Source organism: Eretmochelys imbricata, chromosome 2 (assembly GCF_965152235.1).
Source record: "Eretmochelys imbricata isolate rEreImb1 chromosome 2, rEreImb1.hap1, whole genome shotgun sequence".
In the NCBI taxonomy this organism is placed as follows: Eukaryota; Metazoa; Chordata; order Testudines; family Cheloniidae; genus Eretmochelys; species Eretmochelys imbricata.
Genome location: NC_135573.1, coordinates 194,453,558 through 194,472,821, shown reverse-complemented (window position 1 = coordinate 194,472,821; position 19,264 = coordinate 194,453,558). Strand labels below are relative to the sequence as shown.

The window sequence follows — 19,264 nt, the reverse complement described above, 5'->3', positions numbered from 1 at the left end:
CTGCAAGTTTCTAGCCTTGCACCCTGAGCCCCACGAGCCTGAGTCAATTGCCTAGGCCAGTCACAGCCATGCCACAGGTCTCTTATTCCAGGGTAGACATTCCCTCAGTATCCTTATTTATTTGATTTGCGTTCTCATGACTGAAGTTTCTTCTTTGCACTAGAAAGGTGTTTTTATAAGTTAAGTGATTAGTTCTTCATTGACACAAGGCCCACTGAAGCTGTTGCAGAGCATCTCACACACACATTACTGATTTATGACTTCGCTGGTTGCATCTTCAGTTTCAAGTATCCCATTGAGCTTTTCTTTGTTCTCCCATGCTAGATTGACCACTCTTGTATTTATCACAAAAAGCAGGCTGGTTAGGGGAAGAGGGTGCTTTGAGCTTCCCATTTTGCTTTTCTTCTTTGCAACTATTTTGGTATAAAAATCAAATTATGGGGCACTGAATCAAGAAGGTCCTTAAAAGCATTATTGAGCTGCTATGCCTGGAGTTTATTTATATGCCTGTCAAGTCTGTCTAACTAGTTTTAACTCCTCTGCATTAACATTTTGCACTTACATAGAACCTTTTATCCCAGAGGATCCCAAAATTCTTTCCGAATATAAATTATGGAACGGTGGTGGTAGTTCTTAATAGCTTTCCACTAAAAGCTCAATTCCAGTCTTATCCTACCTGTTCTTTCTCAGAGTATGCCCTTTTCTCTCAAAATTCCACTTTTATGGTCTGTCAGAAGCTCGTATTTTAATCAAAACTGAAGGTGAATGAGGGGGGAAAAAGGGTTTCTGAGATATGAGACTTTGAAAAATGAGGTGTAATTCACTTTTTGAAAATTATTCAGTAGTTCCTAAAAGCTCCAAGCACTACACACTCTATAAACACATAGGGAGAGATAGTGTCTGCCCCATGTAAATAAGGCTTCTAACACTCACTGGTTAATCCATATATAAAAAACTTTTGTCTCGATTATTTTAAATTTATTTTAGTCTGGATAAGATCATAGGACTACTTCAGAAAAGATTGGATACTTATTTTAGGAGTTACTTACTAGCACTATAATGGTTGGTGCAGTTTTTTTTGTTTTGTTATGCTGTCAAATAAAAATGAATACTATTACCCTTATTTTATAGATGAGGAAACTGAGGCACAGACAGATTAGGTGAGTTGCTTAAGGTCATACAGAAAGTCTGTGGCAGAGTTTGGTATAGAACCCATGTTCTGTGAGGCTAGTCCTGTGCTTCAACCTAGTTCTGTGCTTCATTCCCTTTGAGAATGAAGGCCAATTCAGAGCTGGTCAAAAACTTTATTGCTGGTTGCATCTTCAATTTCAAGTATCCCATTGAGCTTCTGCTTCTCTCTCTCTCTCTATCTATCTATCTACAAGGAGAGAGATTCATTAGCCTCTCCCCCACTATAAATATAATTACCAGCTTGAGTCCATTTGTGTCTTGTTAGCTGTTCTAACCAGGCCTGCCCTTGGTACAAAGTAATCTACTCTCTAATTAGTCTTAATCTACCAGAAAAAGACATGTTGGCAAAAAGGTCTGATTAGAAGATAAAGCTAGACAAATTCAGACAAGAAATACATCTCAGATTTTTTTTAAATCAGAGTACTTTATCATTGGAACAATTTATCTGAGGATGTGGTAGGTTTTCTACCACTTGCACTCTTTAATTCGAGACTAGGATATCTTTCTAAAAGACATGCTATATCTTAAACAAAATTTATGGGTTTGATGCAGAAAGTACTGGGTGAGGTTCTTTGGACAGTGTAATGTAGGAGGCCGGACTAATTATTATAATAGCCCTTTCTGTCCTTAAAATGTATTAATCCAAATTACTCCAGAAAAACAAGTACAAAAAAAGAGCAGTTATTCCCATAAAATATTTGTAAAGATTTTCCTATATTAAGAACAGTTGAGATCCATGAAACAATACTGGTTTCCGCTAAATATAGGCATCTCTATTTACATGGCCTAACAGGAAGGTGGAGATTTAAAAATAACAAAGGATCAGTAACTTTATTAATAAAGCAGCTGTATACAGCATTGTTCTCTTGAAGAAAGTTTTAAATATTGTTTAAACAATGTTGATTGCATAAATAAAGCTCAGGTCTTCAGTCACAAACAACCATTGTTAGGAATTCTTTTAACAAAAACTGTGCTAATGTATATACAAACACTTAGTGGCAAAACTACGGCAAAGAGGGAGAGACCCAAAATAACTATTTCTGGAAGACTATGGGGGGCGGGGGATTGGAGAGGGGAAGAAGTATTATTGCTGTAGTTATTTCTCAATTTATCATCAGAATAAGTGGAGTGGGGAGCCAGCTTTTGTTGTAGTAAATACAAAATCTTTAAAATCTAAACCAATTTCCACCACCTAATTAAAAATGCAGTTGTGATTTACATCCCGATGGGAATTCAGAATCCTGAATATGCATATGGGGTGGGGAAAGGAAAGTTAAGTTTTATAGGATAAAGAAACGGAGTACTTGTGGCACCTTAGAGACTAACCAATTCATTTGAGCATAAGTTTTCGTGAGCTACAGCTCACTTCATTGGATGCATAAAGTGAAAAATGCAGTGAGGATGTTTTATACACACAGACCATGGAAAAAATGGGTGTTTATCACTTCAAAGGTTTTCTTGTTGAACCCTGGATTTGTGCTGGAAATGGCCCACCTTGATTATCATACACATTGTAAGGAGAGTGATCACTTTAGATAAGCTGTTACCAGCAGGAGTGTGGGGTGGGGGGAGAGAAAACCTTTTGAAGTGATAAACACCCATTTTTTCATGGTCTGTGTGTATAAAACATCCTCACTGCATTTTCCACTTCATGCATCCGATGAAGTGAGCTGTAGCTCACGAAAGTTTATGCTCAAATAAATTTGTTAGTCTCTAAGGTGCCACAAGTACTCCTTTTCTTTTTGTGAATACAGACTAACACGGCTGCTACTCTGAAACCTTTTATAGCATAGGCTCTTAACAAGGAAGAGGGGTGTGGGGACAACTGCCAACAGCCAGATGTAATTAGGAGGGACAAGATCAAGGAAAAAGAACACATCTAGGTAACCGTTTCACCTAAGTGTCAGGAAAATGTAGCTAGGCTAAAAGCTGAACTCTAAGTCAATAAGATTACTTAACAAGGAGAAGGAGCTTAAACTGCAAATGTGAGATTGGGGGGTGGGGGTTGTAATTCCCATAGCGACCCACCATGGAGGTGGAAGGAAAAGGGAGGAGGCACTGTTCCTTTTATTCACATCTGTCATGATCATTGTCTGGTCCATTCCCTAATCTCCTTGTAATAAGGTCAGGTTTAGAGATTAATGGGGATGGAGGCCACAGCATTCTAAATGTTCTACCACCAACTGCCCTTCCAGAGGGAGCATGGGGAAGGATAATGCTTTTCCCTATGAAGTTGACAGTTATTCATCAGCAACATTCCACCCCATCCCTCTTGCTTTTTGCATTCAAACGTGTCATAGATGAGTGTGTTGATGGCAATAACAATTCACTTGTAATCAGTCAGCTGCGGTTTATCCTTCTACATTAGAAAATGAACTGCTGTCAAATCTAAATGATCTGTGAGGACCCATTCTTTATGCACCCTGATTGAAAAAAATATTTTGCTGGATATTGAGCTCTTTGGGGTAGAGACCATTCCTTATTCTTTATTTTGAAAAGGGGCATGAGTGTCCTATCTAAATATTTAATAATACCGCAGTGTTATCCAAGGTCCCCACAGTGTGATCTGCAGAGCTCACCAAAGTGGTGCACACTAACTGCCCTGTGTGAATGCTGCTGGAGGGAGCTAAAAGGTAGCTAGTTCACATTTAATGTAGCCCTATTTCAAACAGCCCAGGGTTCTGGGAAACAGGGAGTCTGGTCTGGGAGGTCCCCCTGGTGGGAGGGGAAGGGGGGAAAAGAGTCCCACCCAGTCTCTCAGCCTGGGCCAGCCATTGGAGATGGGTCAAAAGCAGTAATTGAAGCTGTCCGGGACCAGCCAGATTAGAGGCAGCAGCTCCTCCTGGGGCTCCAGCCCCTGGGCCCCCTCCCTGCCATACTCAGCTCTCTATTTCCCAGAACCCTGGGCTGCCATCTCCTCCTTTTCTGAGGCTGCTCTGGAAGGAGAGACGGTGACTTGGCAAGGACAGTCAAGTGAATTTGTTAGTGTCTATGACTGGGGTGGGAGGCTGATGCACCCCCCCCCCCCTTGATGCAGAGGTGCAACAAGACCTTTCTGAAGTAGCTGGGACATGTCATGCCCTGACGCAAAGCTTGAGCCTCATGAGGAAGACAAGGTCCCGGTCTCCCAAAAAGCTTATAATCTAAGGCAAGTGACTTTTTGTGGCCCTTTGGGTGGATGCTTACAATACTATATATGATTGGGAGTGGCTTTCTGTGTTGTGTGTAGAATTATTAATTTTCTGAAAGGGGCTGTTCCACCAAGAGGATATCCAGACAATCAAGAGACCCCCATTGCAGAAAGCTCTGAGGCGCCCCCGGCCCCTAGCAAAAATAGTTGCTTCAGGATTTTGATGCATGCTGAATGCTGATTGGCTGGTGAGGAGGGACTGACTTACAATAATTTTTGTACTGTGAAGTACTTGTGTTAAATTTCACATTTAACACTAGACGGATTTGTATGAGACTTAGAGCAGAAGATGGATAGGCTGAGCAATTGCATCACTGTAGCTGATTAGGAAAATATCTCAATGTCCTATATTTGACTCTGGAACTCTCTGACACTGCTCCAAAAGAAGTGTAAATTAAATGTATCCTTCAAATTCCACAAGGAAAATGTATTAAATCTATTTTATCACGTGGTTTTTACTGTACTTAGTTTAATTCCTGAAAACTCTTTTTTCTCCAAGATTATGACTTCATCAAGCTCTAGACCAGGGGTGGCCAACCTGTGGCTTCGGAGCCACGTGCGGCTCTTCAGAAGTTAACATGCGGCTCCTTGTACAGGCACCGACTCCGGGGCTGGAGCTACAGGCGTCAACTTTCCAACGTGCCAGGGGGTGTTCGCTGCTCAACTCTTGGCTCTGCCACAGGCCCTGCCCCCACTCCACCCCCTCCCCTTGAGCCTGAAGTGCCCTCGCTCCTCTTCTCTTCCCCCCCGCCCACCACCCCATCCCCCGAGCCTCCTGCGTGCCACAAAAGAGCTGATCAGGAGGGAGGGAGAGGCACTGATCGGTGGGGCTGCCAGTGGACAGGAGACACTGGGAGCCGGGGCAGGGAGCTGATGGGTGGGGGGGGAGGGAAGGCTGCTGACTTATTACTGTGGCTCTTTGGCAATGTACATTGGTAAATTCTGGCCCACGTTGGCCACCCCTCCTATAGACTGATCTCTGGTTCATTTATCCAGTATGGGCAGTCTTTCATCCACATTTTCTCATGGGAGATTATATATAATCTCATACTCCCATGAGAAAATGTGGATGAAAGACTGTCCATACTAGAGATATCCAGTTCCACAAAGGGACTTAGGCATTTCAGTGCTTAGCATCATAGCACCTAACTTTCCGGCACCTAGAAAATCACAGGAAGAAAACTGTGATGCACAAAGCCTGAGTTAGGCACATAGGCTCCCTATACACTGAATGGGGCAAGATAGGGTGCCTTAAAATGCAATCCCCAAAAACCAGCACTGTAGTTTTTTGGAGATGCCGGCCAGAGGGGTGTATCCTAAGCCCTGATCCTCTCATGAAATCACCTAAGGGCTGTGGGAGGTGCTTGTTCCTGCTTAGCGATCCACAGACAGGAACCTGTCTCCTGGAGTCAGGTGGCTTAGGCGCTTAAGATTGTGGGAATGTGGCCTTACTCTGTTGTATCTAGACAGGTTTCAGAGTAACAGCCGTGTTAGTCTGTATTCGCAAAAAGAAAAAGAGTACTTGAGGCACCTTAGAGACTAACCAATTTATTTGAGCATGAGCTTTCGTGAGCTACAGCTCACTTCATCAGATGCATACCGTGGAAACTGCAGCAGACTTTATATATACACAGAGAATATGAAACAATACCTCCTCCCACCCCACTGTCCTGCTGGTAATAGCTTATCTAAAGTAATCATCAGGTTAGGCCATTTCCAGCACAAATCCAGGTTTTCTCACCCTCCATCCCCCCACACAAATTCACTCTCCTGCTGGTGATAGCCCATCCAAAGTGACAACTCTTTACACAATGTGCATGATAATTAAGTTAGGCCATTTCCTGCACAAATCCAGGTTCTCTCACTCCCTCACCCCCCTCCAAAAACCCACCCCCATACACACACAAACTCACTCTCCTGCTGGTAATAGCTCATCCAAACTGACCACTCTCCATGTTTAAATCCAAGTTAAACCAGAACATCTGGGGGGGGGGGTAGGAAAAAACAAGAGGAAATAGGCTACCTTGCATAATGACTTAGCCACTCCCAGTCTCTATTTAAGCCTAAATTAATAGTATCCAATTTGCAAATGAATTCCAATTCAGCAGTTTCTCGCTGGAGTCTGGATTTGAAGTTTTTTTGTTTTAAGATAGCGACCTTCATGTCTGTGATTGCGTGACCAGAGAGATTGAAGTGTTCTCCGACTGGTTTATGAATGTTATAATTCTTGACATCTGATTTGTGTCCATTTATTCTTTTACGTAGAGACTGTCCAGTTTGACCAATGTACATGGCAGAGGGGCATTGCTGGCACATGATGGCATAAATCACATTGGTGGATGTGCAGGTGAACGAGCCTCTGATAGTGTGGCTGATGTTATTAGGCCCTCTGATGGTGTCCCCTGAATAGATATGTGGGCACAATTGGCAACGGGCTTTGTTGCAAGGATAAGTTCCTGGGTTAGTGGTTCTGTTGTGTGGTATGTGGTTGTTGGTGAGTATTTGCTTCAGGTTGCGGGGCTGTCTGTAGGCAAGGACTGGCCTGTCTCCCAAGATTTGTGAGAGTGTTGGGTCATCCTTTAGGATAGGTTGTAGATCCTTAATAATGCGTTGGAGGGGTTTTAGTTGGGGGCTGAAGGTGACGGCTAGTGGCGTTCTGTTATTTTCTTTGTTAGGCCTGTCCTGTAGTAGGTAACTTCTGGGAACTCTTCTGGCTCTATCAATCTGTTTCTTTACTTCCGCAGGTGGGTATTGTAGTTGTAAGAAAGCTTAAGAATTATAACATTCATAAACCAGTCGGAGAACACTTCAATCTCTCTGGTCACGCAATCACAGACATGAAGGTCGCTATCTTAAAACAAAAAAAACTTCAAATCCAGACTCCAGCGAGAAACTGCTGAATTGGAATTCATTTGCAAATTGGATACTATTAATTTAGGCTTAAATAGAGACTGGGAGTGGCTAAGTCATTATGCAAGGTAGCCTATTTCCTCTTGTTTCTTCCTACCCCCTCCCCCCCAGATGTTCTGGTTTAACTTGGATTTAAACTTGGAGAGTGGTCAGTTTGGATGAGCTATTACCAGCAGGAGAGTGAGTTTGTGTGTGTATGGGGGTGGGTTTTTGGAGGGGGGTGAGGGAGTGAGAGAACCTGGATTTGTGCAGGAAATGGCCTAACTTAATTATCATGCACATTGCGTAAAGAGTTGTCACTTTGGATGGGCTATCACCAGCAGGAGAGTGAATTTGTGGGGGGGGGTGGAGGGTGAGAAAACCTGGATTTGTGCTGGAAATGGCCTAACCTGATGATTACTTTAGATAAGCTATTATCAGCAGGACAGTGGGGTGGGAGGAGGTATTGTTTCATATTCTCTGTGTATATATAAAGTCTGCTGCAGTTTCCACGGTATGCATCTGATGAAGTGAGCTGTAGCTCACGAAAGCTCATGCTCAAATAAATTGGTTAGTCTCTAAGGTGCCACAAGTACTCCTTTTCTTTCTGTTGTATCTAGTTTTTTTTTTTATCTGCATACAGTAAGAGTCATATATACATGTAAACTGCCACTTGTATATTACACATATTCTAAGAATTGGCTCTGAATTTGTTATAAAAAGAATTCCAGCGTTTAAAGGAATGTTTTCTTTTAACAGAGGAAAGAAAAAGTGTCACTATTTCACGGCTATACTAAAATGTTCTAAAATCTTTTTTTAAGAACAGTGATTGTGCTCCCTCTAGTGGCCAAACATGAAGTTGTTTTTATATTACATACAATACCAATAGAATAGTGAAAAGAAAAGGAGTACTTGTGGCACCTTAGAGACTAACCAATTTATTTGAGTATAAGCTTTCGTGAGCTACAGCTCACTTCATCGGATGCATTGGATTCAAAAACCCTTCTTGGAGAAGCTATTTAAATAGTGTTTCTGAGGAGAAAACACATCTGACTTATATCATGGCTTTGCAGGAAAAAAAACTGTTATACAATATCTGGCACACCTAACACACACCTGCCTCTCCCCACCATCCAAATGTCACAAGTACCCTTTTAATACAAGACAAAGGTGTTTTGTTTTGGGGGGGATGGGGCTTAGAGGCAACATCCTACAAAATTGTATTTGGGGTAAAGGATGGTGTGTATCAATGTCTGACCCATTATGTTAACACTGATAGGAAATCTACTCTTAAATCAGATCAAAAGCTCCCTATTGGATACAGGTTGTGTGGGATATTTAGCACCAAATAAGGGAAGTCCCTGAAAATACAGAATTGGTGGTCACGCTGGCTACAGGGATTTTTCCTCACCACATAGTGGCCCAATGGACTTTCAGACTCTCTAGTCCGCCCTCCCCAAAGGCCAGAAACATGGATTGAGGGTGCCACAGGGCAACCAAGATGACCTGTCACGCTCTCTCCCCAAGGGGAAGAGGAGGAGTTACCAGGACTTCCCTCTTCCCCAGGCTCCTTCCCCAGGGCTGCAGGAAGGGGAGTTGGAGAGGCAGATTAGCTTCAGCTGATGAGATGGTATCAGGCCACTGCTCTGTCTCAGTTGGCAGATTTCATCTCAGGAAAGAGATCTGGTGCCTCATTTCCTCCCTGCTAGATTCAGGCCATGTCTAGGTTTCCTGCATGTGTGCAGCTGCAGGAAATCACTCCTCCACCAAATGATCAGACCGGCTGGTACCACTTTCAGGTTATTTCCATTGTCCCCTCTGTCCATATTAGTGCCAACCCTGTATGTATCCCCCCAATGCACCTGCACATGGGAGCCCTTAAAGGAGCCCGTGGATGCACTTCTGGGATGGAAAAATGTGATTAGTTTCAGGCAAATGTGCCACGCTTTTCATTTTATGAAACTGGGTGAAACCTGGACTTTCCCCGATTAGTTCTGCTATGATGAGTGTGGGGTTTTTTTGGGGTGGGGAGGGGTTGTTGGGGTTGTGTGTGTGTGTGTTTGTTTTTTAGGGGTGTTTGAACAGCAATTTTAATTTCTGTTGCTGAGCCAATAGGTGAATGCAAAAGGGAAATGACATCCGTTTTAGTGAGGCAGACAAGGTGGGTGAGATACCTTTTACTGGACCAACTTCTGTTGATGGAAAAGAGAAGCTTTTGAGCTTCACAGAGGTCTTCTTCAGGACTCTTCCACCAACAGAACCTTGGTCCAGTAAATGATATTACCTCTCCTACTTTGTCTGTCTTTCTCATATCTTGCGACCAACATGGCTACAACACTACAAACAATGGAAGATATATCAGTTTTAAAGAGGAGCATTATAGCTTTTGTAACGTGGGCCTCATAGGGCAGTTCAAGGGTGGTACATTCACGTAATCCACTTCTTGCTTTTTAGTAACAATTTGCTGTTGTGACTGAGGAATCGCATGCGCGCGCGCTCGCACTCTCTCTCTCTCTCACAAATTCAGTCTCATGTTTCCTGTATAGCTGTAAACAGCCAGATTTAGTCATCCAAGTTCTAACTCATACATACTTTTGTCCTTGATGGCACCTATGACACATGACTAGCTGCTTGTTACACCAACAGTGCTACAAAACTTTCATTTTAAAAAGTGGGTCAAAATCTTCATACTGAGGTGCCTAAAGTGGTCTGATTTATTGAGGTGCTGAGCACCTCAACTCTTGTTGACTTCCGCAGGCACTGCAGGTACAAAAAATCAGGGCACTTATTTAGGGATAGGTACATAGATGCCTAATTTTAGGGACCCAAGTTTGAAAATGTTGGCCTTGTTACAAAGTCATTTCCTCCTTATGGTGTCTGCCTGCTACTTAAACATACACTAGTAATATATTTTATGTGTTTAATGCATGCAAGTAATGGAGGTACCTAATTGGGGAACAGCCAAACTATCATAACATTGACATCCTAGGTCAAATCCTAGACCTGAATGCACACTGAGGAAAAATTACCTACCCATGTGATGTATTGCGGAGCAAAATCACTACACCTTATTAGAACTGGCAAAACAAGACCAAACTCAAAGGACTTACCCTTTACAGCCCATAGCCTCTCTTGCTAGCTCACACATGCATTGATTTCTTCTGTTCTTCTCTTGCCAACTTTTTTTCAGAATTCTTTTTGCTGCAGGCAAACTCCCAGAGTTATCGTATAATTATAAAAAAAAAGCCTGTTATTCTGTATTCTTAACTTCTAAATTTAAAGCAAATATTTAGCCAATATTACACTCAAGAGTATCTGGTCATAATTTGCTGTGCTCTCAAGTAGAGAGCTTTCAGCCCCCTGTGTCACAGTGCATCTGAAGTAGTTCAGACAGTCATATATTATTGCATACACACTGGATTAAGCAACATGAAAAGGCCCGATAGATGCCTTCGTTGCTATCGTCGTCTTTATGATATTATGCACCTATCAGTTGTTGGTGAAATTCTGTACCCTTGACATATGAGAGAGCATTTGAGGATAGTCCAGCTCTCCCCAGCTGAGATTTGTTATCTAGTCAGCAGGAGGAACTACAAAAGCAAAGCATTCTGTGCTTTAGCAGATGCATGAGTGCAGCTAGTTTCTAACCAATTGACTGAAAGAACAAGTGCCCCAACGTCAGGGACAAACAGAATATTCGATGAGACAGGCTTGCATCATTGCAGAAACTCTTAACTACTTAGCGTGCTGAGCTCAATATGAAGATGAGTAACAATGAAAGGGCTTGTTCTAGTCTCTGTCCTAATGTCTATGTTGTTTTGACTTCTTAGATGTTTTGCTAGATGCTGACTGCCACTATGAACTCAATCAGTCTACATCTGCAGTAAACCCATTTGCTGCATCACTTAACTAAATAGAGTTATGGTTCCCAGTGTGAATCAGTGACCATGAAATGGTTTGACCTTTTCAGTTCTAATCTAGATATCTGAAATACTGTTTCAGTTTGTCAGCTCCTATAATAGACAGTAACCGTCTCCTGATCCAACTAAAGATATCAAATATACTCTAATACATTAATTATTGTCTTTCTGATTAATATGAACAAATAACCTTTTAGAGTGTATATCTTACAAGTTTCTAGGAATAATATCTGTTCTGCATCTTAATTACTACTTTAAAAAATTGCTTTACTGCTGATGTGGACTAGCAAAAGAATAACAATAAAATAAAAATTCAAAATCCATCCTTTAAAATGCATGTCAAACAAGTATTAAAATGCAGTTGTTCCTGAGAGAAGTGAGTAATATCTATTAAAAATACTGCTGGAAAAACAGTGATCAGCCAAAAAAGAATACAAACTAGCAAATATGATTTGCTAGGTGCATTTTGTGATTGTACAAGATTAACATCCTCCATAACCTGAAAAGTTCTTTTTAAATAATTTATTGTATGTTTGGTTTTTTTGTTTTGTTTTTAACAATAGCATAAATGATTTTATGTAGAAAATGGGGGTCCCATTATTGGTCATCCTGTGTATGTTGGATTAGGCCTTAGGAAAATTTTTCCTAAGAAACAAAAATATGCAAAAAGCAGTAGAACCCAGATCCATAAAGGGACGTAGACAATAAGATGCTGAGCATCATGGTGCCTAGAAAATCACAAGAACACGGTGATCCACAAAGCCAGAGTTAGATGCCTAGGCTGCTGTACAATGAATCAAGAGAGGTAAGCACCCGAGAACAAGATCTGTAAAACCAGCACGTTTGTCAGAGAACTGCCTAAGCTAGCCAATAAAGATGCTGTTGAGAGCGGGATGTGCTAAGCTTCATCACTCTCAGAGATAGAAGCTCGTTGGCCAGGGCCCCGGGCACAGAGATGGGTGCCGCTCCCTCCCTCCCTCGTCCTGTGGGGGCTGTCCCGGGCAGCAGTGCGCATGCCCAGGGGCAAAAGCACAGACATCTACAGGGTTAGGCAGCTGCTGAGGTGACATTTTGCAGATCACAGTGATGCCTAAAAGTGGGACATAAATGCTTTAAAATGAGACTTAAGCATACTAAGGTGTGATCCATGATTGTTCTTAAGTGCCTATTTTAAAAGCTGTCAAAAACTAACACACTTTTGGCAAGTAGATGATGCTGTACTCTTACCAGGTTTTTTTTGGTCTCTTCCTCAATGTTTTTGTTCTTGGTATGTTGCCAGTAATTAGGCCCATGTTAAAATGGGGTTCAGACAATTACTTGTTAAACCTATATCCCAATTATTTATTGATATAACTTTTATAGGTAATAAATTTGGAATAAAGTGATGACTAGACAAAATAAAAATAAATTTTGTATACCAAGAAAGAAGCTTATAATTCAATTTAATTGACTAAACACATTTTTAAAGTGGTTGCTGTATTAGCATTTGATTGTTGGTATTAATGTAATCAACCAGTAGTTTGTCCAACTTGAGGCATCAGATAACTGAGTTGTTGCGGCTTGTAGAATAGTGTCAGAACTAAAAGTATAATGAACTACCTGAAACCTTGCTATTCAGCTGGTAACGTTTATGAAAGGAAATAGATACAGATCTAGAACGATTCGTTAGTGTTGCTTGAAATGCTTGTTGGGCAATGCTGACCTCCAGTGGTAGCTGAGGCTAATCACAGGTTGTTATGTTTCAGAGTAACAGCCGCGTTAGTCTGTATTCGCAAAAAGAAAAGGAGTACTTGTGGCACCTTAGAGACTAACCAATTTATTTGAGCATGAGCTTTCGTGAGCGACGGCTCACTTCATCGGATGCATACTGTGGAAACTGCAGAAGACATTATATACACAGACGCCATGAAACAATACCTCCTCCCACCCCACTCTCCTGCTGGTAATGGCTTATCTAAAGTGATCATCAAGTTGGGCCATTTCCAGCACAAATCCAGGTTTTCTCACCCCCCCACCCCCCTCCAAAAACCACACACACAAACTCTCTCTCCTGCTGGTAATAGCTTATCCAAAGTGACTACTCTCCTCACAATGTGTATGAAAATCAAGGTGGGTCATTTCCAGCACAAATCCAGGTTTTCTCACCCCCCCCCCCACCCCATACACACACAAACTCTCTCTCCTGCTGGTAATAGCTCATCCAAACTGACCACTCTCCTTACAATGTGCATGATAATCAAGGTGGGCCATTTCCAGCATAAATCCAAGTTTAACCAGAACGTCGGGGCTGGGGGTAGGAAAAAAACAAGGGGAAATAGGCTACCTTGCATAATGACTTAGCCACTCCCAATCTCTATTTAAGCCTAAATTAATAGTATCCAATTTGCAAATGAATTCCAATTCAGCAGTTTCTTGCTGGAGTCTGGATTTGAAGTTTTTTTGTTGTAAGATAGCGACCTTCATGTCTGTGATTGTGTGACCAGAGAGATTGAAGTGTTCTCCGACTGGTTTATGAATGTTATAATTCTTGACATCTGATTTGTGTCCATTTATTGTTTTACGTAGAGACTGTCCAGTTTGACCAATGTACATGGCAGAGGGGCATTGCTGGCACATGATGGCATATATCACATTGGTGGATGTGCAGGTGAACGAGCCTCTGGTAGTGTGGCTGATGTTATTAGGCCCTTTGATGGTGTCCCCTGAATAGATATGTGGGCACAGCTGGCAACAGGCTTTGTTGCAAGGATAGGTTCCCGGGTTAGTGGTTCTGTTGTGTGGTATGTGGTTGTGGTGAGTATTTGCTTCAGGTTGGGGAGCTGTCTGTAGGCAAGGACTGGCCTGTCTCCCAAGATTTGTGAGAGTGTTGGGTCATCCTTCAGGATAGGTTGTAGATCCTTAATAATGCGTTGGAGGGGTTTTAGTTGGGGGCTGAAGGTGACGGCTAGTGGCGTTCTGTTATTTTCTTTGTTAGGCCTGTCCTGTAGTAGGTGACACCTGATAATGCTACTGTAACAAAACTTACATTGGTGCGCTATAGCTAATAAGCTAGTGTTCAAACACAGTTACTAACATTCACCATAATGCTGTCTCCCATTATTTCTGTGCAGGAATGTCTGTCTGTCTGTCTCTCTCCTTTTCCCTATTCTGGCAAATATCATACAAGAGCCTACTTAGGTTTTAGTCTCTTTACTTACATAAAATATCTGAGAATTTTATTCCTTTCCATTATTTTAATTATTGCCAGGAGTGACTTCAATTACGTTCCATTTCTCTGCCTCCTCCACTCTCTCCTCTCCCCATCCCCCAATTTTATTGAAAGGAGCAATTCAGAAAGAAATGAACCATCTCTTCAATAACTACAAAATCACATTAACTCATGCTTTCTTTAAAGGATGTTTGTGTCCATATTTCTATTACACAACATCCAGTTCAATACATCTCTTAATTAGAACTTTTTATTGTTGTGTAAAAGAGAAAGTCAATGCCTTTTTCACTGTACCATGTTGACTCAATGGTCCTTAGGGATGTTTGCTTGAAAACTACATTTCTAAAAGTGGATGGGGCTTGTGTGTGTGTGTGTGTGTGTGTGTGTGTGTGTGTTCCTGTTCTAAATCTGTATGACATTTTTTTCCCTCTACAATCTTTACAGGTGCTAGGGCTGCTGGTATGGACATTGATTGCTGGAACAGAATATTTCCTGTATCCTGCCTTCGGCTGGGTGATGTTTGTGGCTGTATTTTACTGGGTTCTTACGGTCTTCTTTTTAATCATCTACATGACAATGACCTACACTAGGATTCCCCAGGTGCCATGGACCACGGTGGTAAGTATGCACAATCTTTGTTGTTGCTGCATTTTTGTTTTTGTTTGTTTTTTTTGTTGTTTCTTGTATACTGGAGGGAGGAAGACATTGGTATACTCCATAATTATAGTTAAGGAGCTATAATGTGCTTTAACACCTCCTATTTTATTTATAATTCACATCTATCCATGTTCCTGACACTGGCTGTTGTCACATAATTCAGCTAAAGCTTGGTCTACTGCAAAACCCCTTTTTTCCCACACCCAGACTAGGTAGGGTGTACCCTGGAGATTTTTCTGTTTTATTTTTCATTTCTTCTTTCATTTTCATTTTAATTTCCATTCCTAGAGTGCAACACCCACTTTCTCACTCAAAAGACCAGGGAGCAAATTCACTCTGAAGTTATTGCTACTCTTATTATGTGGACTAACCAGCAGGAATATCAATATTCTGTAGTACAGTGTCAGGCTTTATTTGCCTAACCATCATGGTTCCTTTAACTCATTTCCTTTGGACTTTCTTTTTGGTCATTGGTCTATCCAATGTCTTATTTTCCAATAATGGAAATGTGTACCTGTTACACATGCTAATACAATGTAGCTCTTTGTCGCCCTGTAGTGGTTAGACCGCATATGGAGTTTTGACTCTTATGGCTTCTGAGCTAATGGACCCGGTTCTGTAGGTAAGCAATGAAGGACCCTTGTTGAATCATCTATAGGGCTTGAACTAAAGACCAAGTGATGGACTCAGAGGTAGCAGCAGACTCACAAACGTGTATATGGACTAGCCACTAGAGGGGGACATAATGCTGCAGTGTATTTGTGTGAGCTATTTTAAATTGCATGCCAGTTCAACCTTCTCTCACGAAATCCTTTCTATTAGTAGTTTATCCTGGTCACAGTAAATCTTGGGACGGTATCAATTAAAAATATGAACACTGCTGAAATTCCTGGGTAACTGAAATCCAGATCCTACTTTGCGCTATCCCTAGTAGAAATGGGAGTATATTTGTTACAGTCAAGACTTCTATGACACAGACACTTACTTTAAGGAAAACAAAAAACCTAGAAGCCTTTGTTACCTCAACCAGCCTGCTACTCACTATGGCTCCTTCATGAAGTATTATAAATTTATTGTAGTATGTGTCTAATGTATCATTTTTATACTTAAAAATCATTAAATGGTTTAAAACCATTTTATTGTAATATAAAGGATATTTTACTTTCACATGACAAACAACTTGCTATTAATTAAAATATTGTGTGCCATGACTATGAAAATTTGAAGAGTCAGAGTATTACTTTTTGCCATGACTTTCCAATTTGTTGCCATGAGAAATAGCTTGCTGTAGCAATACTGGTCTGTACAACTAGGATTATGTACAAATATCTTTTATATTGTCAAGCTTCATGAGCAGCACTTGCCTTTACAATTATAACACCATTACAGTACTGCTGTAAAATAATCCAACATTTTAGTATCTTGATGTGTTTAGAGGTTTTATTTTTATTTTTTAAATTACATTTGGCATGAATTTAGTCAAAGATAAGACAGCTGCCATCTACTTGGATCGTTTTGGTCACTGCCTCCATTAGTTTTATCTATTAGCAACAGAATCAGGCAAGGTAGCAGCTTGCAGATCAGCAGAACTGATCTCACATATGTCAAGTTGTCTACCACCTAGATGTCTTCACTTGTTTATAGAGCCAAGTGTTTCTTGAGAACCTGTGAGACATTTTCAACCTGCTTTACAGATAAGATTGTTTAGATGCAGACCAAAATGGCAGTCTACCTCCATGACAGAAGAGCTTTAGAGGGAAGAAGGAGGGGCAGGGGGCAAATGCTTGGATTCCAACTTGTTTTGCACAGTGGTACTAGAAGAACTTTGTGATATGACCTATGAATTAATTGGACCCATGCCACTTGTGGTTGGTCAGGAGGAACACAGTACTGGGTCTGCTTCCAGTATAAATTGTTAATGCCTCCCTTTGGGAGCGCAAGATGCCAGCATATCTCAAATTAGGTGGGTTTTTGTTTTTCCCTATATTCCAGAAATGGTCTCCTGAGGGGATTGTTAGCCCAAAGACGCATTTATTGTATGCATTGTCCAAACTTCAATATTGATTCCTATTTCATAAATTAATTCATTGTAGGGAAGTACATCACCTAACCATATAAGATGCAGTTACTTTACTGCAAATTAACCTAGACACCTGCTCCAAAATTGTCTGTTGTGCATGCATGCGTTCGTTCGTTCTTCACCAAGAATAATGAATAGAAGATTTTAAACTATGGTAAATTTGGAGTTAAGAAGCAGGTGGTAATTTTAAAATGGAACCCTTTGTTTTGGATAATACTTTGGCAATGGGGTACAGGGGGTACAGTAAACTAAACTTGTATTCAGCTCCATTCTTCCCCATAATGTTATCTCCCAAAGCAACACTTTACAAAAATAATGTTCTTCCTTCCTTTATACATGACAAGATACTGCAGGAATTTGCAGCTTTCTAGGATAAGTTTTTTTTTGTTTTTCCTCCAAAGAGAGACAGACACACACCAGCTTTGAAGACTTGGAAATAAAGGGCCACTTCATGAAATTCCACCTGAGCCCGATGACTCATGGGATCCGGTCATTAAGTTGGTACCTTGATACCATCTGGTACCATAAAAGCATCTGGATAAGACCAGCACTAAAACAAAGAAGATTAAATGTTTTACACATTTTAATTATATCCTGACTAATTACATTCTTTTAATCCTAAATCCTGGGCTCTCTGCTTAAGCGTGTGGATAAGGGCTTCTTCCCCATCACCCCATGGAATGGCAGCAGACATTCTGCAGCTGTGACTTGTACTACAATTCTGAGGCTGCAGTAGCTTTTGTGAATTCTGCCAGGGTCAATGACTGGTGAATTCAGTAGCCTCTGCCCTCTCCCCAGCCCCTACGACAACATACAGGAATCTGCAATGGAGTTGGGCTCCACAGTGTGCAGTGCATGCAGTGTTGTGCTCACACAAACAGTCAGCCATTGGAACCACACCAGATATATCTGGGGACATCCATGGCTGTGGTTGAGGGGACAGGATGTTCACAATAACATCTTAAAATGCAAATGTACGGCCTAAAAGTCAATGGGAGTTGGGTGCACTTAGGATTGGTTCTGAAAAGACTGATTGGAACTCCTGCTGCTGTGAATTTACATAGACTACATCGTAAGAATTCCAATCCAATGTATAATCAGTTAATTAGAAGAACAATATATATATTTTAAAGGGGCAGGTTCATTAGCCTTGTGTAAGGTAGTGTTTTCTTACAGGGCTTAACTTCCTGTAGTAGTGATCTTGAAATACTGAGTCCTTAAATGACAAATTTAAAGCCACCCCCTCTCTTTGTTTGTTTTTCCTCTCGATCTGGAGTAACTTCCCCTGCTTAGTTTTCAGAGTAGCAGCTGTGTTAGTCTGTATCCGCAAAAAGAAAAGGAGTACTTGTGGCACGTCTCTTGCTCTGTGAATTGGGAGTTTCTGTGAGTAGAGCAAAGTAGCACACTTTTTGTTTTTAGGACGAGGAAGTGCCTAGGCTGCTACCTTTCTAAAACCTAGCTAGCCAGTCTAGGAGCATGAGGAGGAGTATAGATCTCCCTTCTGTCGCAGGAAATGGGGCCAGAGTGCATGATAGGAAACTTCATCTTGGAAGAGTGAGTCCCTTCCCCTCTTGACCTCTCCAAAAATGGAAGAGCATAAAACTGCAAGCATTCTAACTGTGGTTAATTCATATGCAGAACTTTCTTCATGTTTAGAAACTTAATCAAGTGGCTTTTCTTTAATGTTTTTCATTTTTTTGTGTGTATTGGTATTTGTATTTCCGTTGCCTAAAATATTGATATAATAAGGCCTAATTCTGCCTTCATTTTCACTCTTAGTGTAGTCCGTGGACTTCCATCTTTAATGGTGTTACTCTGGATGTATTATGAAAAGCAAAGCAGAATTTGGCTCAATAGGTGTATTAAAGTACATAAAACTTGGCTGTGTTCTTACTAATATCCAGTGTTACAAGGTGAAACAATTAAGATTACATTCATATGTCTTTTATATTAAGTTTCATGAGCAGCACTTGCCATTATAGTTATAACACTGTTGGATTATTTTAATTACAGCAGTAGTAAGGATAATTGGGAATGTGAATTGTATTTCAGTTACATGGTGTGGGGGTGCTCACAGAAGAGGCCAGCTTCTCCTCACAATTGCATCAGTGCATCCCCCTCCCCTGAAT

The 19,264-nt window shown here is 41.1% G+C and overlaps 1 protein-coding gene across 2 annotated transcripts in view; it reads left to right on the top strand.

Moving 5' to 3' along the window:
* The window catches only part of CMTM8 (CKLF like MARVEL transmembrane domain containing 8), a 45,297-nt gene that overhangs the window by 23,017 nt on the left and 3,016 nt on the right, over positions 1-19,264 (top strand). Inside the window, exon 2 of one of the 2 annotated variants that reach the window (XM_077809301.1) lies at positions 14,843-15,016. The exons of the other annotated variant lie outside the window; for it this stretch is intronic. Coding sequence (XP_077665427.1) covers positions 14,843-15,016 — 174 coding nt within the window. The remainder of the gene's footprint in view (positions 1-14,842; positions 15,017-19,264) is intronic. 2 annotated transcript variants of the gene reach the window in all.